General features: G+C 45.1%; 1 protein-coding gene across 2 annotated transcripts in view; it reads left to right on the top strand.

Moving 5' to 3' along the window:
• atat1 (alpha tubulin acetyltransferase 1) overlaps window positions 1–22,273 on the top strand; it is a 34,342-nt gene that overhangs the window by 5,413 nt on the left and 6,656 nt on the right. Inside the window, exons 4-9 of one of the 2 annotated variants that reach the window (XM_048520033.2) lie at window positions 293–406; window positions 2,885–2,986; window positions 6,632–6,677; window positions 7,344–7,427; window positions 8,823–9,033; window positions 20,328–20,434. In XM_048520033.2, coding sequence (XP_048375990.2) covers window positions 293–406; window positions 2,885–2,986; window positions 6,632–6,677; window positions 7,344–7,427; window positions 8,823–9,033; window positions 20,328–20,434 — 664 coding nt within the window. The remainder of the gene's footprint in view (window positions 1–292; window positions 407–2,884; window positions 2,987–6,631; window positions 6,678–7,343; window positions 7,428–8,822; window positions 9,034–20,327; window positions 20,435–22,273) is intronic. The other variant, XM_048520034.2, reaches the window with a different exon arrangement.

Genomic DNA, 22,273 nt, shown 5'->3' with positions numbered 1-22,273 from the left:
CTCTATCCTCTTCCCTACCACTTTCTTTGGTAACCCTTCCTCCCCATGTAGCTGTGCTTTTTACAAAAATCTGATAGCACTCCAGTGAAACTCCTTGGGAAATGTCTGCCATTATTAAGAGGCCTGTAAATAAATACAGGTTCGTGAGCTTGTTGCCTTCTGTTATGAGATGGTTATGAGATGTGAGGGTGTTGAATTTTATGCTTTAACAGTAAACGTCTACCTTATGTAAAACTAGCACCCACTTTGTTCTGTAACACCATTGTTTTCTCTCTGTGCCCCTGGGATGTAGGATGGGCGAGGTGCACACAACGAGATGGAGCCCTTGTGTGTCTTGGACTTCTATGTACATGTGTCACTACAGCGACATGGTTATGGGAAGGAGCTATTTGACTACATGATTCAGGTACAGACGGAAACTGTGTCAAGTTGTACAGTAACCTTCCAAAGGGAATTGCGTGTACCTTTGGAGATCAGAACAAAATTGCAGAGATATAAGGAAGGAGCAGTGGAGTGGCCCTAACTTTGGTTTGTGAAGGAGCTGGTACACATTCCATCTGCAAAATGTCCTTTATGCTTTTCTGTACTATTCCTGGGATTACAACACTGTCGTATGAAAAGGGATTGGGTAACCTGAACCTGTATTGTCTTGAGTTTTGAGGAATGAGAGGTGATCTATTTGAGACCTGCAAACTACTGAAAGGGGTAGATATGGAAGCATTGAAAATAGCTGCAGAAGTAGGTCATTTGGCCCTTCAAGCCTTTATCCCGGTTCGATATGACCATGGCTGAACATGCAGTTTCAGTATCCTGCTCCCGCTTTCTTTTCATACCCCTGGATCCTTTTTAGCCGCATAGGTCACGTCTAGCTCCCTCTTAAATATATGTAATGAACTGGCCCCAGCAGCTTTCTGTGCTAAAGATTTTCATAGGTTCACAACTCTCTGGGTGAAGAAATTCTTCCTCATCTCAGTCCTGAATGGTTTACCCCTTGTTCTTAGACAGTGACCCCTAGTTCTGGACATGCTCAACATCAGGAAATTCTTCCTGCATCTAGCCTGTCCAGTCACATCGGGAATTTGTTTCTTTGACACCACCCCCACCCCCACCCCACCCTCTCATCCTTCTAAATTCCAGCAAGTACAAGCCCAGTCGATTGGGTGTTTCTTCATACGTCAGTCCTGCCATCCCAGGAATCAGTCTGGTGAACCTGCGTTGGACTCCCACGATAGCAAGAATATCCTTCATTAGACTAGAGACCAAAACTACACACAGCACTCAAGGCCCTGTATAACTGCAGCAAGACTGTGGATGGCAAAGTTTGCCCTGGGTGGGGAGTCCAGAACAGAGTTGAACAATTTTTAAAAGAAAGGGATATCATTTCTGTTCAGGATGAGGAAGTTTTGTTTTAAATTCTGAGGGTTGTGAACTTTTGGAATTCTCTACCACAAAAGGGGCAGGGAAGCTTAGTTTTTATCTAAAATAGAGATTGATAGATTGCTGGTTATGGTGATACTGCGTGAAAGGCATTAAAACATTTGATCAGCCATGATCAAGTAAAATGGTGGAGCAGTCTCAATGGGCTGAATGGCCTACTCCTGTTCCTTTGTTCTATGACTGAATTCCTCTGAGGTACTGAATGCAGGCTGTTAACACTTAGCTGCAGGCTCAAAGCTGTCCTATTGGGACCTTCAGGGTAATGGCTGTTGCCTTGAACTTGTTTCCCAAGAATTTTGTCGACGTGTCGTGGGCAGCGCGGGACGTGGGCGTCCTTGGCAGTGTGGTTGTTCACTGGTTAGCACTGCTACCTCTCAGCACTAGGGACCCAGGTTCAGTTTCAGCCTCCTGCAACTGTCTGGGTGGAGTTTGCACATTCTCCCTCTGTCTGTTTGGGTTTCCTCTGGGTGCTTTGAGTTTCTCCCACACTCCAAAAATGTGCAGGTTAGAGTGGATTGGCCATGCTAAATTGCCCGTAGTGTCCAGTGATGTGCAGACGAATTGAATTATCCTTGGAATATGCAGGTATAGGGTAAGGGAATGCTCTTTGGGGGTTTGGTGTGGACTTGATGGGCTGGATGGCCTGGTTCCACTTTGTAGGGATTCTATGTAAGTTTGGTGCAGCTGCAGTTACAGTCAGTACTCAAACAGTGAAGTGGTTCTTATGATATCCTGTAACTTCGAAGTTTCTCAGTTCATAGCATGCCCTGCTGAATCACAGAGAATTGGGTTCAAGCCCCAGTCCAAAGATTCTCGAGCATATAATTCAGATCGACATGCCAGTGTGGTATGGGGAAAGCAGCACTGTCAGATATGAGATGAACATTACACTGGAGTCATGCCTTGCATCGCAGGTAGATGTAAAATATCCCGACCTCGAAGGAGATGCAGGAAACCCTTCCAGCATCCTGGCCAATGTTTATTTCTCAAATGACAATTTTTTAAAAATCTGTTTTTCCTTTGCTTCTGTTGGGATGTTGCTGTTTGAAAATTGACTGCTTTTTTTTTTGCAAATTGCAACAATAGTAACGCTGAAGTATTCAACTGATTTACAAGATTTTGAGGTCACGCAAGACTCATTTTTACAATTGTTCATTCTTGGGGGCTGCATTTAAAACTGAATCGACAGCCTCGTTCACATAACTAGTTAAACACTGATGCTACTACACCAAATAGAAAAGAATTAAAGAGGCAGACAGGTTTAGGAAAGGAATTCCAAAGCTCAAGGCCTAGGCAGCTGGACTTGCTGCCATTAGCAGCGTGATAGACATTGGCCAGAATCGGAAAAGTGCAGAGATTTGGGAGGGTCACTGAGCTAGGGAGCGGTGAAGCTCAGGAACCTATTCCTGCTGAGAACAAAACCTTTAATTGAATATGTTTGATGCAGTATGAAGGCACAAAGCCACACCATCTGGCCATCGATCGTCCCTCCAGCAAGTTCCTCTGCTTCCTCAAGAAACACTACGGTTTAGCAGCCACAATTCCTCAGGTAACTAAGGCTGTTTTATTTACCGCTTGCATTTTCCAAAACGATAGTTCAGTTTCTTTCACCACAAATACGGCTAGATAAAATGCTGGAAACTTGCAGCCTATGTGCATATTAAAGGATGAGAGAGAGTAGCGATGTAAGGAGAAGTTTGACAGATGTTCTCTTTGTTGCTTGTCTTTCTAGTAATGCTAGAAATTTAGATAAACACATGCAGGAGAGAGAGTGAGGAATAGAAGGATTAGCAGGTAGGGTGAGCCAAAGAGAAATTTGGGTGTGGCTGTGTCACAGACTATGTTTGAATCCAGTAGCCTCATTCTGTGCTCTACATTCAGTGTAAATCTTGCCCTAGAGTTTCAGCTGTCAGGACCCAGAGGTGTATCCACGCTAACAGGGCTGGATTTACCTGCTTTTTCTGCCACAATCCTGGGACCTTCCATCCCTGCCCTTTGCCAGATTTCCCAAGCCTGTCGTCTTTAGAATTTTCCACCGTATCTGGAACTATCTTTTGCTTCTCAGCATGACCTATCATTATCCTAACTTGCCACTTTCTCACTGTTTCCTCTGTTCTGTGTACCACCCATCCCCCAAACCACTTCTAATTTTTTTTTTGTTTCTCCCCTCCGGTTTCCCCTGCAACTGTAATTGCTTGAAAATTGCTACACCTCCAGAGAGTCCTAGAGTTATACAGCACGGAAACAGACTCTTCAGTCCAACTCGTCCATGCTGACTAGATATCCTAAATTAATCTAGCCCCATTCGCCAGCATTTGGCCCATATTCCCCTCAATCCTTCCTGTTCATATACCCATCCAGCTTCCTTTTAAATGTTGTCATTGTACCAGCCTCCATCACTTCCTCTAGCAGCTCATTGCATACATGCACCACCCTCCTATGTGGAAAAAGTTATCTCTCAGCTCTCTTTTCCTTCTCTCCTTAAACCTATACCCCGTAGTTTTGGGCTTCCGTAGCCTTGGGGGGGGATAAGACCTTGACTTTTCACCTTACCCATACCCTTAATGATTTCATAAACCTTTATAAGGTCGCCCCCTCCTCAGCCTTCAACACTCCAGGAAGAATTGCCCTAGCCTATTCAACCTCTCTCTCTAGAAGCTCAAACCTTCCAACCCTGACATCTTAACTCTGTTTGATGAAGAGTCAGTGCCCTGTAACATGCATTCTCACCTCTCTGCAGATGCTGCTGGATGTTCAGAATTCCCAGCTTTCTCTTTAAATTTCTGTCAGTTCCAGTATTTTGCTTTGGTTTGCTACCGCATTTCATAGATGAGAAGTTTGAATTGTGATCTGTCCAGAGTGAGAATTATCAGTTCCACCAACACACCACCCCCCCCCCCACCACAAAACATAAGTGGAGTATCGCCCTAAATTTAGTTAATATTTTCATATTATCCATCGTACTTGCTTGTGCCTGCTGTAGGCTCTTGGTGATTGAGCAGTAATTGTCAGTAGTGTCCGACTTCCCTATTCCTGTCCCCATTTCTCTCCTGATTAAATTTTTTAAAAAACCTGATGAGATCAACAGTGGCAGCCCTGTAACTACCTCAGCACAGACTCAGGACTGATCCACTGTGCTCGGGATCACAGTGACTAATTATCTGCGGATACACTGGGATCATGCCTGCTGTGCGCAGACCCTAACTGTGAACAGACTTGGAAGCAGTCCTTTATAGTGCAAGGATGCACATAGGCGAATTTGTACATTTCCGAACTTAGCCCAAGTCCTGTTGCCACCTGTTCCTAGCTACTCGGGGCTTGTTGAACTATTTTCCATTATAATCCCTATATTAAAATTTTCTCATCCTTGTCTTCAAACGTTTCCATGGCCGTTGCTCTCTCACTAGCTCTGTTGCATCTGGCCATATGATGTCCCTGCACTCCTGGAATTCCAACTTTGGCCTTTTTTTTGTATCCCTGATTTTTCACCTCACATCATTGGTGGCCATACCTTCAGTTGTCTGGGCCCTGAGCTGTGTAACTCCCTCAGCTCCCTCTACTTCACTTTGCTTTTTAAAACCTTTGTCTTGAGTGAAGTCACCTGCCCTAATATCTCCTGTTTCCTCTGAAATGCGTCTGGCCGTTTTTACTGTGTTAAAGCTGCTGTGTTATGTTGAGATGATGACCCGGTAGTAAATTCACTGGAATTGTAACATTTGCCCAGGACGTAGGACCTAGTCTGGGGACATGGGTTCAGTTACGATGAATTTTTTTTTAAAAAAAGGAATTCTGTAATATGAAAGGGTTTCAGAGATAGTAGGAACTGCAGATGCTGGAGAATCTGAGATAACAAGGTGTAGAGAATCTGAGATAACGGGGTCTAGGAAAATGAAGAAGGGTCAAGGCCCGAAACGTCAGCCTTCCTGCTCCCCTGATGCTGCTTGGCCTGCCGTGTTCATCCAGCTCTGCACGTTGTTATCTCTGTAATATGAAAGCCAGCTTCAGTAATTGTGACCACAAGAACAGTCCTAAAAACTTGCCTGGCACGCTAATGTTGTCAGGGAAGGATATCTGTCCTCCTCACACAGTCTTGCATACATGTGACTCCAGACTCCACGATGTGGTTGACACTGAACTATCTTTTAAAATGGCCTAGCAGGCCAGGACAAGAGAAGCTCTGGAGTCATTTATCTCAGGTAAAGATAACAAGACAGGATTGTTACCTGTACTGGCTGAGCTCACCATGAAGGAACGCAACTCAGACTGAACTCAGCATGAGTCAACTCTCTCTGATGGGAGAGTAGCTTGTGGTCTTTCGGGAAAATGGCAACGTTCACCTTCATTTGTGGAGGGCAAAAGAAGTGCTGGCCTTGTCAGCAACACCAAATCCACAAAAAAAATATAAAAATGTAAATTGTAAGTGGGTTGCTGCAGAACCTTGTCAGTGCTTGGAGGATAAACTAATGGGGCTTGTTTTTTTCTGTCTCTGTCTTTCTGTCTCTCTTTTTCCCCACATATATCTATCTTCTCTCTTCTTCCTCCCTTCCTCCCCTCCCCCACTTTCTTCTCCTCCCCCCCCCCCACTTTCTTCTCCTCCCCCCCCCACTTTCTTCTCCTCCCCCCCCCACTTTCTTCTCCTCCCCCCCCCCACTTTCTTCTCCTCCCCCCCCCACTTTCTTCTCCTCCCCCCCCCCCACTTTCTTCTCCTCCCCCCCCCCACTTTCTTCTCCTCCCCCCCCCACTTTCTTCTCCTCCCCCCCCCACTTTCTTCTCCTCCCCCCCCCACTTTCTTCTCCTCCCCCCCCACTTTCTTCTCCTCCCCCCCCACTTTCTTCTCCTCCCCCCCCCACTTTCTTCTCCTCCCCCCCCACTTTCTTCTCCTCCCCCCCCACTTTCTCCTCCCCCCCCCCCACTTTCTTCTCCTCCCCCCCCCCCCACTTTCTTCTCCTCCCCCCCCCACTTTCTTCTTCTTCCCCCCCACTTTCTTCTTCTTCCCCCCCACTTTCTTCTTCCCCCCCCTTTCTTCTTCCCCCCCCCCTTTCTTCTTCCCCCCCCCCACTTTCTTCTTCCCCCCCCCCACTTTCTTCTTCCCCCCCCCCCACTTTCTCTCTTCTCCCCCCCCCCCCCCCCACTTTCTCTTCTCTTCCCCCCCCCCACTTTCACTTCTCCCCTCCCCACCTCTCTTTTGTTTCAGGTTAATAACTTTGTGGTGTTTGAAAGTTTCTTCCGGGACAGACAGAGTAAGTCCAGTTGCTCCTCGTAAAGGGGGTAATAATTTGTGATAGCTTTTGTTTCCAGTGTTGTGTTATTCAATTAGTAATTCATTGTGGGAATGCACAGGACGTGAAGAGGTCATTGTGGTCTCTGTTCCCACCCAGAGCTGGAAAAATACCATCCAGTAAGTAATCACTGTTAAACCTTCGTCTAGTGCTTCAGTTTTTGTGATCTTGAGCTAGAGTCAGTGCTTTGGATCAGTCGGGTTCAAGTCCTACTCCTAAGTGCTTGGATTCATGATCCAGGCTGTTGCTCCTGTGCAACTCTAAAGCTGGTCTTTTTAAGATTTTGTATAGTAAACCAAGGTGCTCCTTGCCTGTTCGACGAACTCAGTTACTTGTCCAAAATGCAATGTTTCTTTGCTCAGAGCGACTAGGTTGGGTTTTCAGTGTAGCATGTTTCTTAGTGACTCGGTTTAATGATGTGGATGAAATCAGATCAGCTCATTATTCACCCCCACACAGTCTGAGTGTGTTACTCTGTAGCAAGTGGCAGGTTAGGCAAAAGCAATGTCTGAATATGAAAATAAATTCAAATAATTCTACGTGAACTCATCAGAGCTGCAGTGTGAATATTTTGTTTTCTGAATTCCTTGTAGCTATATACGTTTTTCTTTGTTTTCTACTGTGCAGTGCGTGGGGAAAGGCTGGTTCACAGGACCATCCCAAAGAAGGTGGAACAGGATATTAAGCCCTACTCTCTTACTGTGCGGGATGGTGAGTGATCCCTTAATCGATGACTCTGTCTGTCCATCAGTGTCCCCTCGCTCCATTACCCCGGTGCAATTCTGTGACATTTCAGCAGTCCATTTGCTTCTTCCCTCATCCAGCATTGCATAACCCAGATCACTGTGCACTTTGCTATGACACATTTACCTGTGTAACGTGGTTACAAAGCTCTGCATGGAGCCTCGATCTCTGTTTTTGCTTGCAGGCAAAGAACTGAGTCCATTAGTCAGTGGAGCAGTGCTCCTAAATGTTGCTCAGGAGCAATAGTTGATCTTGTGTAAGTAAGTCAACTCCCAGCTTCCACCCCAGGAAACCTTTGTTTGTCACATAACCTGTGCTAGCTTTGGGAGTGGGATTGGTGGGAACACTCAAATGAGTCTTTCAGACAATTGTGCTTTACTAATTAAACATCAACAGTATCAGCAGGTAGCCCAAGACAGCCCATTCCGTGCTGAATTCAGGACTGTGACCAACATTAGTGTCAAAATTAGCAGTTCCAAAAAAAAAACCCTCGCCATGAATGTTACTTGTGAAAGGCAAACCCCATCTCCCACCCGACCACCTGCTGAAAAACTGGGCTCAAAGCTTCATTTCCCACCGCCTCCACCGCACCATGCACGCGCGCACACACCCCTCTGACAAAGCACCACTCGGACCGCTCCCACACATTGGCAGAAGGGTCATTAAGCAGCTGCAGTGAGTGTACAGTGATTGGCAGAAGGATTGGAGGGAAATTGAGCAGTCCTCCTTTGCACAGTGTGGTGGGGATCTTGACTCTGAACTTGAGGTGCAGGAAGGCACAGGGAAGTGAGGCAAGGGGTGGAACATGGGATTAGGTTTCTTTTTTTTCTTTAAAGAGCATCAGGAATGGGAGCACAAGGAGCTCATACAGGCTGTAAAGTCTTCACTGCCATTCAGTATGTTCATATTTTTCTGCCATTTGCATCTCTATTTAATAAGATTGTGGTTGATCTGACCGTGAGCTCAAATCCACTTCCCCACCTGCCTGCGGAAACACTTTCTCCCGATCTACTCTTGTGAAGATCATAGAATCGCAGAATCCCTACAATGAGGAAGCAGGCCCTTTGGCCCAACAAGTTCACACCGACACACAGATCATCTCACCCAGACCCATCCCCCTAATCTACACATCCCTGTACACTATGGGCAATTTAGCATGGCCAAACCACCCTAACTTACACCTCTCTTGATGGTGGGAGGAGACCAGAGCACCTGGAGGAAACCCACTCAGATGCGGGAAGAATGTGCAAACTCTATACAGTCAGTCGCCCGAGGGTGGAATCGAACCCAGGTCCCTGGTGCTGTGAGGCAGCAGTGCCATTCCACTGCTGGTTGACTAACTGAAGTTTGCTTCTGCGACAGGCGCTCCAGAAGATCAGGAGCTTCCCTGGCCTTTCAACCAGAAGCCTTCTCTGACTCGTTCCAACAGTCTCGGCCGCAACTCCCACCGGCAGCCGAGCCGAGCCCAGTTCGTTCACCAGGAAGCACTGCGACACGTCAGAGTGGCACGTCCTCAGGCAGTGAATGGCGTGAGGGAGGCTGATGACCTGGTGGCCCAGAGGAGGAGAACCAGGTGAGAGACGATGCTGACATCTGTTCAGAAGCTGCTTAGGTTTGGGCCGGCCTTACAATGTGGTTAAATGGGCAGGAGCGCAGTGTTACATGGGACTTTTACCAGTGAAGGTTGGCAAAGCAGGGAGTTTGGATGCGTTCGGGCCATGAGCTACATTATGCTCCTACCGCAGTTTCTGCTGCACTTGGGACAGCTTACAGATTTATGAAATCTGTTCACAATGTAGAAATTACCTAAAAGGAAGCCGTCCTGGAAATTTCTAAGCTTAGACCTAGAAGTGTGGTGGAGGCAGGTTCATTTGAGGCATTTTAATAAAGGAGAAATTAGGTGTTTATTCAAATAATGTGCAGTGTTCTGGGGAAAGGGCGGAAGAGAAACACTTGTTAATGAAGCTGAGTGGAGAGAGAGAGAGAGCTGACACAGTCTGAGCCCGATGGCCTGTTCCTGCACTGTGACACATCTGTGATTCTGTGGTTAGTCATCTGAATTGAAGGGCCCACTTCCAAAAGAGGAACAAACCCTTGATTATGCCTTTGAAACAAAGACATTAGTTGGAAATGACAAGTCGCCTTTATACAATTAACCCATCAGCTGTTCACAGACACAGGAGCCCCACAGAGGTGTATTTGGGCAGAATATTTTAAAAAATTGGTTAAAAAGGTGGCTTGGAAGGTGTGATTGAAAGCTCGGAGACAGAACTGGAGGGGAGGAGAGATTCAGAAAAGGCAGAGGCAGCTGAAGGCATGGCCGGCAGTGGTTGGGGGTAGAGAATGGACAAGAAGCCAGACTTGGAAGGGAAGGCAGTGATTGTTGTGTTGAAAGAGGTTACAGGTATCATGAGGCCATGGAGGAGTTAAAACACAAAGGGTAAAGAATGTAAAATCGAGAAATCAGTGGAAGCAGCAGCTGATGTTAGTCAGCCAGCACAGGAGTGATGGGTACATGGGACTGTGTAAGTTAGGACATAGTCAGCAAAAGCTTTGGCTAAGCTGAAGTTTGTTCTAGGTACAAGGACAACTGGAAAATGATTGGAATAGTCAAATATGGTGAAGGTAACAGATGAGCTGAGGAAAAGGCAAAGGCTGGTGATATCGCAAAGTGAGCGCAGACACAAGCACCGGTAAGAAGAGAACAAATTGGAAGACCTGGTGAGATACTGCAGACTTGAAAAGGATTTTGGCCTTCTGTGCATTCTTATTTGGAAGGGATCTAGTGGGAATGGGAAGGAATGAGAACTATTAGATTCAAACCAGTGTAACTGAGTAAAGGATTTATCCAGTCAATGTGAATGAATGGGAGAAGTTTAGTTTGTTGTATTTATCTGGATTTGATTTTCTGTTGCTTAGCTGTATCTTTTGACTGTCTGTGTATCTCTGTGTGGTGTTAATATTGTTCTAATGTTGAGATCCTATTATTAATATGAATGCATTCTGTTTGGAAAGCCTGCTCTTTAAGTTCTGGTTTTCTGTCTCTGTCTCTCCTTTCTTCTTTGCCAGCTCCCTCACTCGCTCTCCACTTTCTTTTCAATGACATTTTCCTGATGGCAGACCTGCTCCTGATACCATTGTCTATTGGCAATGTCCAACTCTTCCACTTATTAAATGAATTTGATCAATACCTCTTTTAAAAAAATTGTTAGAGCAGTGACGATGTTGATTTGCCTTTTACAGATCTCTTGCATTTTTTATTACTCAATCCTGTTGTTTTTAAAAACCGTTTTGTTAACAATGTAGTTTCTCTCTGTGAATGATCACTTAAAAAAAAAAAACTGCTTCCCCCGAGATCAGTTTGGCCATTTTAAAATCTGTGATGTTATCAGATTTAGGCTATGTGTAGGCAGGTGGGATTAGTTCAGAGTGGCATCGTGGTTCGCACAAACATGGGCCTGTTCCTGTACCGAACTGTTCTATGTTTTAAACCAGCTGTCCTAGTGCTTCATATATATAACCCACACTAAGCGAGTAATCATTTGATCTCTGTACTAATTAATTCATCTCAACCTAGACAGCAGCAGGAGCTTCATAATAATTTAGAGACAGTAAGGTTGTAATTATAAAGCGGAGGGTGGGGAGGAGGTGGCTGGAGTTGGAAATCAACCTTTTCCTTCAAGTGACTCCAATTTGGAAAAGAACATTTGTATTTTGTGAGAGAGAGGGAGAAAATTTGACTTTTTCTTCTGCGATGCCTCTGCACTTAAATAGTCTGACAATGTTCTCTCAAGCACTAGAGCGACATGTGTAACTGTATTCTAGGGGTGAGAGACAAGAACAGTGGAGGAAGATTTTGCACTTCTTTTAAAAAAGAACAGAGACCTTGGGGTTCAGGTACATAGTTCTTTGAAAGTTGTGTCACAGGTAGATCGGGTGGTAAAGAAGGCATTTGGCACGCTTGCCTTTATTGCTCAGACCATTGACTGTCAGAGTTGGGACGTCATGTTGCAACTGTACAGGCTATTGGTGAGGCCACTGTGTGCCGTTCTGGTCACCCTTCTTTGGAAGAATATTATTAAGTTGAGGAGGGTTCAGAAAAGATTTACAGGGAAGTTGCTAGGAGTGGAGGGTTTGTGTTATAAGGAGAGGCTGGATAGGCTGGGACCCCCTTTGCTGGAATATAGGTGGTTGAGGGTGACCATATAGAGGTTTATAAGTGGAGTGCAGATAAGTGAATATCAAAGGCATTTTCCCTGGAGCGGGGAAAGTTCAAAATAGAGGGTATAATTTTGAGGTGAGTGTAGGGGATTTAAGTAGGACCCAAGGGGCAACATTTTCTCACGGAGGCTAGTTTGTGTATGGAATGAACTGCCAGAGGAAGGGTATGTGCAGGTACGGTTATAACATTTAAAAGACATTTGGACAGATACATGAATAGGGAAGGTTTAAGAGAAATATGGGCCAAATGCCGAAAAATGGGACTAGTTTAGTTTGGGAAACTTGATTGGCATGGAGGAGTTGGACTGAAGAGTCTGTTTCTGTGCTATGTGACTCTGTGGCTCTTTAAGAGTTACTTATTTCACAATGTTCCTATGCAGAAAATAGCAGTTTGCAAAAAGAAGGGACTTGTGCTGTTTTTGGGTGAAGAAAAATGGAGAATGCGGGCTCCTGAATAGGGAGTATGTCAGTGGGTGAAACTGATGACTTCGCAAATGGAAGTCAACTTGGTTTAGGGTCAAAGCAGTTTTTATTTCCTGAATGAATGAGAGAGTGTAGAATCCACCTCCATATCACCCCATGGTATGTTGTTGCATTACTTTGTTTTGCACAAAAGCCATTTGCAATTTCCAATTAACAGTGGAACTTGCAATCACTGGATTCAAGCATGTGCTCAGGGGCATAAATGGGCTGCTTGAATAGAGAGGCCGACTTAGAGCCAGGACTGATTGTAGCCTCAACTCTACGTTCTGACCCACTACTCTTTCCGCGACCCCCTGCCCCAACTATTGATGACCTTGTTAGTCAAAAATCTACCTACCTCTGTCTTAAAAATATTCAACAGTCCTATCTACACCATTCCACAGATTTACAACTCCCGGGGGTAAAGGTTTCTCTTCAACTCCATTATAGATGGGCCCACCCATTCTGATTAAACCATCTATGACTTATATTCCTAGTCTCTTCCACAAGGGGAAGCATTTTGCCAGCCTATCGTTCCCTCAGTAAAGATGCATGTTTCAATAATGTCATTTCTCATGCTTCTAAAATCCAATGGGGAGATTCTCCGAATCATTATGTAGCACAGTTGGAAGCACAGTGACGATGCTGGTTATGTAGAATTGTGAATATTAATGGGTAGGAGGAGTAGGGGAGTTTAATATCAATGTATTGTTGCCACAGGCATTTTGTTAATGTGCGCATGCGCAAGATTTTTTTTCCCCCCTTTGGCATTGCAGCAGTCGTTAGTAACTTGTTAATGATCTCTCCAAATTTCAACTCTTGTTCATACTTTGTATGCCAGCAAGTTGACACGCATAGTCAGTATTCACAAAGCTCCCCTTCCTCCATATGGCCAAGGTAGAAATGAAATTAAACAAACGGAATTTTTAATTTATCTGATACATTTTGGCACTAAAGTAATGCCTAAAGTACTTCACAGCCAACCAGGTACACTAGAAAAAGCAGCTCGTGGGATGAGTGTACCTCACAAACTGGCTGCACTGAGGGATGTGCTGTCAACTCCTGCTGAGGTTGCAAGCTGGACTTTGGCTTGTCCATGCGATTTTTGGAAACCCTTAACTAAGTCATTGTTTTTCAACTTAGTTGTTTTGGTGAATGAAGAAAAGAGGTAATTCTGTATCACAGATGACCAATTCTGACTGAGTTTATTTACCCTGAAGCTGAAAATCTCACCCCTTATGGCGTTCCAAACCATCCAGTGTTGCCTTGTGGTCTTCAGGACTTGAAGATTTTTAACCCCATTCCCTCCACCTCACACCAACAAGAACCAAATCATGTGGGTATTACAAAAAGTTTTTTAAACGTTTTTTTCATCAAACCCTTTTTTAAAAGCTTTTTGTTTACTTGTCAAAAAGCTAATCTGTTTGAAGGGCAATCTAAATTTGTTCAATTGCATCATGAAGAGCCTGATTCCAGATTGACTGTGGGAAAGTGATACACTGAGAATCAGGTACTCAACGGTAGAAAGGGGTATGGAGTGTCATGCTGATGCTTGGAGGAACTTGGCTGAACAGAATTGTTAATCCTAAACCCCCATGTCTAACTAATCAGCTCCATTTTGACTGGGCTGTCCCCTTGTGACAATAATGATCCTGCACTGACTGCATTCTACTGGAGAAATAATCATGTGGTTTTTTTAAATTTGGAAATGGTCTGTTATAGAAGTCAAGGGCTCTGTTTTGCTGTAGTTGGTAGAGACCCTCTTAAACTGTTTGCTGTAGCGTGGTGTTCATTGTTTGCTGAGTAAATAGACTTTGTGTAAAATAGACTGTTACTGGGAGACCTGCCTTTAAGTTCCTCTTCCCCACCTCCATTCACCTCATGGACTATGACAACGGCATCATTAGATTCAAATACAAAAGCAAAATACTACAGATGTTGGAAAACGAAATAAAAAATTGTTGGAACTACTCAGCCAGTCAGACCTGCAGCATCTGCGGAGAGAAACAGATTTAACATCTCTGGTCCAAATGATATTGTATTAGAGCTCAATAAAGATACAGCTGTAAATGGTTTTGAGCCTTTGAAAGGGGGCAAGGTAGAGGAAGGCTAGCGAGAACAAAAGGGAAGGGCTACAACCTGGTGAAGGGTAGCAGAGATTAACTATAACTAACAAAAGCCCAACCGTGAGCTTCTCGTTGCTTGTCAAACACCCTCAAACTAGTCACGCCCTAATGTTTTCTTATTTTAAAGATACATATTAGTTATTACATTTCAGATGCAATTCGATTGGTCAGATTGCCATATTTTAAGCATCCACTATAGTTAAAATACAACAAAAGGAAGAAGAGTTGGAATAGTTTAACTCTTTTGGAAAACTTAACAGAACAGTAGAAACAGTGACAATGACTAATGAACTGTTCCACTGTAGTAACATCCCATAAACACACCCTTGGCATAAGGCACATTCAGAAAACAGATTGTCTGACATGCAACTCCAACAGCTGAGGAGGAAAAATAAGTCGAGAAAATTCCAAGAAAGTGCAGCAGCTGGGAGAGGCGTTCTGCAGCTTCCAGCCCTGCTGAGACCCCCACCAACAACTGCTGAAAACTAAAAAATCAGAATGATGGCCATGTGGGGGCTTGGCCACACATTCATGCTGCTTCTGTTGTTCCAACTTCTTAGAAGAAAAAAAAACTCAATGTTTGCTCTAGTGGCCCTTGTCGACTGCTCAACCCATCTGCGTTAAAATCTCCCTTCAAAACAAAAGGACAAAATACACCTCTTAAAGCTACAGTAGTGTCGCACCTTTTTATTATCCCTGTGACATTTTTTGTCTTTGGTCTGCAGCAATGTTCCAATGAGGTTCTGCAGCCTTTCAGGACTCAAATTTAGATAATTAATGCTGCCTGTAAGTAATTCTGTGTGTATTTTTTATTGCTGCATCAACCTTGCCTTCCTTCTTTATCCCGCCCTGTTGCATTCAGAGGGCAGCCGTGTATATTCACGACCTGGACTGTGACTGCCCCATCTGGAAGCTTTCTTACTATTTAATCTCTCCTGCTCTCCACCCTGTTACAAACCTCGCCCAATGTTCTACCCCTTCCACCGAATTAAAACCCCCATCTAACTTCAGTTCTGGTGAAAGGTTGCTGCAACATGAAATGTTAACTCTGTATCACTTCCTGTAGGTCCTACCTGACCCCTTGAGTGGTTTCAGCAATCCTTGTTTTCATTTGGTTCTGTAGGTTGTGCGTATTTGGGCTTTGCTTTTGACAGACCTGATACCCTTTCACCTTGCAGGTGAACAGTGAATTATGGTTGGCACGCTTACTCCCATATACTTTGCGTTGAAAGGTTTACATGCATCCTACAAGGTACAACACAGGTCATTCAAAGAGCAATCCACTTGATTCAACTGAGGCAATAAGTGAGCTGTTTGCCATTTGTAGCTAAAGGCTTCTGGAAGGAGGAAATGTTCTTTTATTAATATATGAAATTAGAATGGGCAAGTCTGGAGCATTTTGTTTTAGATGAGTGGACTATGTGGTTCAAGATGGTAACAGTAAATGGAAAGTGTGGGATGGATGGCAGGCAGTTGTTCTACTTATAAAGATTAATATCTTATTAATGGGGTCGCGATGACCTAGTGGTATTATCACTGGACTGTTAATCCGGGGACCCAGGTAATGTTCTGGGGTCCAGGGTTCGCATCCCTCCACAGCAGATGGTGAAATTTGAATTCAATAACACACAAGTCTGGAGTTGAAGTGTCCAATAATGACCAAGGATCCATTGTCGATTGTCGGGGGGCGGGGGGGGGGATAAAACGCATCTGGTCCTTTAAGGGAGGAACCTGCACCTGGTCTGGCCTACATATGACTCCAGACCCAACGTGGTTTACTGTTGACTTTTAACCCAGCCAGCGTTGCCCTCATCCCATGAAAGAACAATATGAAAAAAAAATCTATAAGGCGCAGATCAGGAGTGTGCTGTAGTAGCCTCTACTTGCCTGGACAAGTGTAGCTTTGACAAAGCATACAAAGCTCGACTCGTCCGGGACAAAGCAGCCTGCTTGATTGGCAGCCCTGCCACCACCTTAAATAGACACACTCTCCATCACTGGTGCAAAGTGACAGCGGTGTGTATCGGTTACAAAATGCACAGCAGTGGCGCAGCAAGGTTCCAAATTCATGACCTCTTGCCCTTTTAGATGTTAAGAACAGCACAACACTTCTCAGGAAGGCACTCCAGGCTGCTGAAGCAGTGACGGTGATAGAATTTCAAACCAGGATGGTGTACCAGGTTGGATACCTGCTCCGGTACCAGCACACGCACTGTCCATTTGTGATTTAGTAAGTGCTTTAATGGAGTGAGGAAGGAAATTGGAATTTTGTCTTTATTTCATTTTGGGAGGTGGACCTGAATTTATCACCTGCTTCCAGATGGCCCATATCGTTTGCAACTGAGTGTGGCTGCTGTCCTTTTGTCACATAATGTTGGACTGCCGTCACAGATGGATATTAGGGGGCAGCAGGAAGGATGTTTGCAAGCCTGTTGGATAACTATAGCAATCTGCAGTAATTTCAACCCAGTTTGTGGGCAGGGTTTCCACGGGATGGCATGGAACACTGGCTTTGCACTTGGGCACGGCATTACTTGTTGGAGTCAACGGGCATTAAAATCAGAAGGGTTAGGAAAATAAGCATCACATCCTGATTTCCTGCTAATTTTGGGGGTTAGTTCTGCCTCCAGTCCAGAAGTGATGAGATTTTATTTTTACTTTTTAAACAAGCACAGAGAATGGTGGAGAAACACAGCCAGTCTGGCAGCATCTGTGGAGAAAGTGTGAGCATTAGCGATGAGTTCTGTTCTGACTCCTCTTGGAGGAAGTTTTAACATTTTGAGTTATGACTCCGATGATCAAGATTTGACTCTGCCTCTGTGTGTGTGTGTGCGGGGGGGAAGCCACATCAGATTCGAAACATTAGCACTGTTTCTTCTCTCCACAGATGCTGCCAGACCTGCTGAGTTCTCCACCATTCCCTGTTTTTTATTTCCTTATTCATTTGTGGGATGTGAGTGTCACTGGCTGGCCAGCGTTTCTTTGGCCACCCCTAGTTGCCCTTGAGAAGGTGGTGGTGAGCTGCCTTCTCAGATTTCCAGCATGTGCAGTATTTGGTTTGTATTTGAGATTTTTTGTTTTGAAGCCGTTCCCACGAAGTTGGCTGGCAGGGTTTGAGCATCTAGACTTGTCAGGCCAGGGAACCTAACCCCAACACTATCGAGCTCTGTTCATTCACACTACACTGTTTCAGTTTGCAGATGAAGGCACCAGTTCTAAGATGGAACGGTCGCTCTCCTGAGCATCTCAAAGCTACTTCGTCAATAACTGTGTTGCTAGAATGTGGTACTGAGTGTAGCAAGATCGAAGAACTCTTGGTGAGTTAGGAGATCTGGCCTGGCAATGGGAAGAATGAGGGTTTGTTATTTGTTGACCACATCTCAGGCTCACTCACATCCAGCTGGCTGTACGGCGAGGTGTGAGTTAGGTTGACTTCTCGGTGAGATCTGGAGGTGTGGTGAGGACCGAGGCAGGTTTTCTCCCCGTTAAGTTCACGCAGCCTCCCACTGAGGAGTTAGCTGGCCTGTGGGAGTTTGTAATCTGCTCTGCAGCCTAGGAAGGGGAGAGCAGGATGGCTAATGTGCGGGATGTTCAGCAGTGAGAAGGTAAACCATGGGAAATTCCCCGAGATGTGATTCGCCTCTCCCTGACAAGGATGTGGCTTGTGATGTTATACTTAGGAATATTGTATCTGTTGCCTGTCTCTTGGTCCTCTCCCAGTGTTGTCTATCCCACTAATCCTGATCCAGATTGGGGTGTGTGTGTGTGTGATTTAGTTCCTGCATGTTTGTAGAGAATTAAGTGACTGAAAGATCCTACAATGTTGTTTCTATGTTTACAATAAAGCCCTGGGTTTACTGAACTTCACACTTTTTCTGGTGCGAGTTTATTCTTTAATTTCCTTGTAACCTTTCTTTGCTTCCCCCACTTGCCTGTTATTTTCTTTCTCGTTAACAATACATTGTCCAGTATCACACTGTCAGTTTCCGTAAGTATAGGTCATGACCCTGGGCCTATAGCCAGCAGTGGCTGCTGTGAGGATTGGTCTGAATGCTGACAGCTGTGAGGTCCCTTTAATTTTTCACACTTTGTACAGACCAGCCTAACAGGCACACCTTCTAGTCCTGACTGCAAATAACTCCATAGAAAGGGAATAAGCGCTTGTGGTTTTCTGTTAAATAGTCACCGCTCTGATCAACCTTTTGACGCGCGCACCCCCCCCCCCCCTCCCCCCACCCACCCACCCACTGCTCAGAGTCTCATAAACCTCATACTTTTCACTTTGGGGCTCCTGTGAAGTTGAGCCATCAAACTGGAGGCCACACCAGGGAAGAAGTTTGAGGAACGCTGCTGAGAATGATCAGCTGTTTTACGAGGCAGTGATTCACTCCCATCTGATGCTGCTCAGCCCTGATAACTGCTTCAGCGTTGTACTACCTGAACATCCACTCTGGTACAAAGGAACAATTCAACCCCATACACACGTTGATTGGGGTTCCTGAGAGCCCCTCTGTTTTAAACTTCTCCGTGCGCCAAACACTAGTGGGCATTGAAGGGGCTAATTCACTGCTCTCTGATGGAGTCCCATGTGTTCGTCCCTATGTGCTTTGGAACCAGATCCAGCTGATGGTGAGATGGTGCTTGAGTGGTGTCAGTGGATTTGACTGGAAACTGCTGCGTTAGGAGCACATTAGTCTCCCAGCGCAGAACGAAAGAAGTGACTGTCGGTTACGAACGTTTAAGTTGCAGACCGGGTTGGGGAAAATGAAAAGGCCACGTGTTCCTGGTTTCAGTGCCTAAGCATAGACTTCAAGAATTTTTATTTTTTTAAAAATCCAAAGAACTAATAGGGACAGCAATAGGAAGGGTTTGGACAGATGTGAGCCGAATGCTGGTAAATAGGACTAGATCAGTTTAGAATATTGGTTGGCATGGACAAGTTGGGCCGATGGGTCTGTTTCCATGCTGTATATCTATGACTGTATAACTGCAGATGCCAGAAACCTGAAACAAAACCAGAAATCTCTGGAGAAACTCGACAGGTTTGACAGGAGTCAATGTTTTGGGTCCAGTGGCCCTTCTCCAACTGTTTCTTTTTTTAACTTCAGTCACACAGTGTGTTTTTAAATCCAGCCCTTAATTATTAAAACAACCCTTACAAACTTAAAATCTTCAGCTTTTTTTTAACATGACGGGAAATAAGAAAGTCCAGACGTCACGAGGAGGGCTTTCCTAAAAAAACAATTTCACCCGATGCACTTGGCGACTCACATTGCTTAGTGCATGGTCCATCCAGGATTGTCTTCCTTCCCTGTTGTGTGTGCAGCACAAGCACTGCTGTTTGCACACTGTTGCACTTCAGGCAAACACCCGTTCACGTTTTTAACCTCGTATCCACTTTGATACCGTCAGGGTTGGGGGTGGGTAGAGGAAAAGATTGAGCCGTGGTACATTGTTTTTACAGCAACTAAACTCCAAGGGATGTTTGATATGCTACGTAGCAATTAGCCTCTGACAGCTGCCCTGTTATTACAATACACTGTGCTGTTTGCTGCAGTACCTGACGTAAAATTCCAGCCCTTGGGGGCAAACATTGCCTGTGGTGAGCAGTGTATTAGGAAATTGGTTAGTTTTTAAACAGAGTAAAACCCTGTTGATTTCCCTTGCGCTGCCATTTCATCCTGGTTTTATATTTATTTGAACCTTCAGTTTGCACTTTACCTCATACATGCTTCATTGGCTTGACATTGTCATTCTTTTGTTTCCCACCCACCCAATTATTTTCCACTTCATTTCCACGCATTCCATGCTTCCGTTGCCTTTTTTAAAAATATTCCCCCACCACCAATCCCCGGCATTCCACCTGCTTTCTCTCACTTTCGCGCACCTACCTCTCCTCTCCTACGCCCACATCTCTCTTCCCCTGTTCCCCCAACCATCCTTCCCCAAGTACTGTGCCTTTTTCCTCTCTTCCTTGCCCATATGCCAATCCATCCTATTCCTCACTCATCTCCTCCCTTTACCCCCTTCCCGTTTTTCTGATCTTTCTTCGGACCAGCACGCCTGAGCAGCAGGGGATGGTGGCCATGGGGAACATGTACAGCCGCTACAGCAAGACTAGCGCTCAGTCTCCCGAATGTGTGATGGAGCGGTCATGGTCAGCAGGTAAGCAGCATCATACTCATTTTGTGTTCTTCTGGGTGCAAGAGGTTTACCCCAGCCCCCTCTGTGCTTAAACATTACTTTCTTCCTATGTCACGTCAGTTTGCTATTGAGAGCTGTGACTTTCAAATGGTGGCTCAGTGGCGAGCACTGCAGCCTCACAGCGCCAGGGACCCAGGTTCGATTCCACCCTCGGGTGACTGTCTGTGCAGAGTTTGCACGTTCTCCCCGTGTCTGCGTGGGTTTCCTCCCCACAGTCCAAAGATGTGCAGGTTAGGTGGAAACTGGATAAAACTGCCGATGCTGTAAATCAGAAACAAAAACAGAGATTGCTGGAAAACCTCAGCAGGACTGGCAGCATCTGTGGAGAGAAATCAGAGTTAACGTTTCATAGAATCACTGCAGTGTGGAAACGGGCCCTTTGGCCCAACCATTCCACACTGAAACTCAGAGCATCCCACCCATACCCATCACCCTATAACCCACCTAATCTACACATCTCTTGAACACTACGGGCAATTTAGCACCTAGCCTGCACATCTTTGGACTGTGGGAGGAAACTGGAGCACCCAGAGAAAACCCACACAGACTCGGGGAGAATGTGCAAACTCCACACACACAGTTGCCCGAGGCTGGAATCGAACCTGTTTCGGATCAGTCAACCTTTCCTCAGAACTAATAAAAGAACTGGGTAAATATTTGATGAAGGAAATGAATTACAGGATCCATGAAGAATGAGGTGGCTGCTGAGATTGTTTTGAAGTATTGTCAGTCTGGCTTTATATCTCTGCAAAGCTGCATGAATACTAAAGCGTTATGTCTCGTGTGCAGCTGTCACACTGAAGAACTCACACTCCAAATGTCACGTTTTGAAATGTTGCGTATTTAAGTAAAGGGAGGGTTTGTCAGGATCCCTTTCTGGCTCCCCTCACCCTGATAACTCTCACTCATTCCAAGGGTGGGAGTCAGGAATTTACAAGCAGCTGTTTCCTTATCCCTGGAAACAGTTGGGTGTTAGGGGGAATGCAATGAAGGTTCACCAGGCTTGTTCCTGGGATGGTGGGACTGTCCTGTGATGGGCTTGGGCAAACAGGGCCTGTATTCTCAAGAGTTCTGAAGCATGAGAGGTGATCTCGTCGAAACATACAAAAGGCTTAAACAGATAGACGGGCAAGATGTCTCTTCCACCCCCCCAACCCCGTTTGAGTCCGAGGTTAGGAACAATTGTTTTATTCGGAGGGTTCTGAACCTTTGGAGCTCTGTACCACAGATGTTGTAGAAGCTCAGTTTTTGAGTATGAATATGCAAGGAATAGTGATGTAGAGCAAGGGCAGGTAGGAGGGGTTAGTCTAATTTGATGTCATGTTCGGCACAACATTGAAGAGCCTGTTACTGTTCTGTGTTCAAGTGAGTTAAATTTCTGATCACCAAATATGGGGATGGACTGGGTCAAAGGCATTGAAGTGGTTGATCGGCAATGATCATTTTTGATGGGTTGAATAGCCTACTCCTGTATATATGTTCCTGTCTGCCAGTTTGGTTGTTTCAGTTGGATGCAAATGATTTTGTGCTTCCATTTATTAATCGGGCAACTTGTTAAGCTGGTGATTGGGGTTGAATAATTAGTAGATATAAAGAGGTGGGAGTGAGCTGTTGGGGCTGCTGTGACACAGCGGCAGTCTCCCTGTCCCTGGGGTAGAAGGTGTCAGTTTAAGTTCCAGCTGCTCCAAAGGTATGTCATGTCATGCCAGAGCATGATTTAAAAACATCTAAAGGTATTGGGATTTGGAATGAGCTGTGAGACTTGGCAGTTAATAAACTCTGTACTCAAAGAAGGGTATT

This window comes from Stegostoma tigrinum, chromosome 34 (genome assembly GCF_030684315.1).
Source record: "Stegostoma tigrinum isolate sSteTig4 chromosome 34, sSteTig4.hap1, whole genome shotgun sequence".
In the NCBI taxonomy this organism is placed as follows: Eukaryota; Metazoa; Chordata; class Chondrichthyes; order Orectolobiformes; family Stegostomatidae; genus Stegostoma; species Stegostoma tigrinum.
Note: the sequence above shows the minus strand (reverse complement) of the source record. Positions and strands in the feature narration are given on the sequence as shown.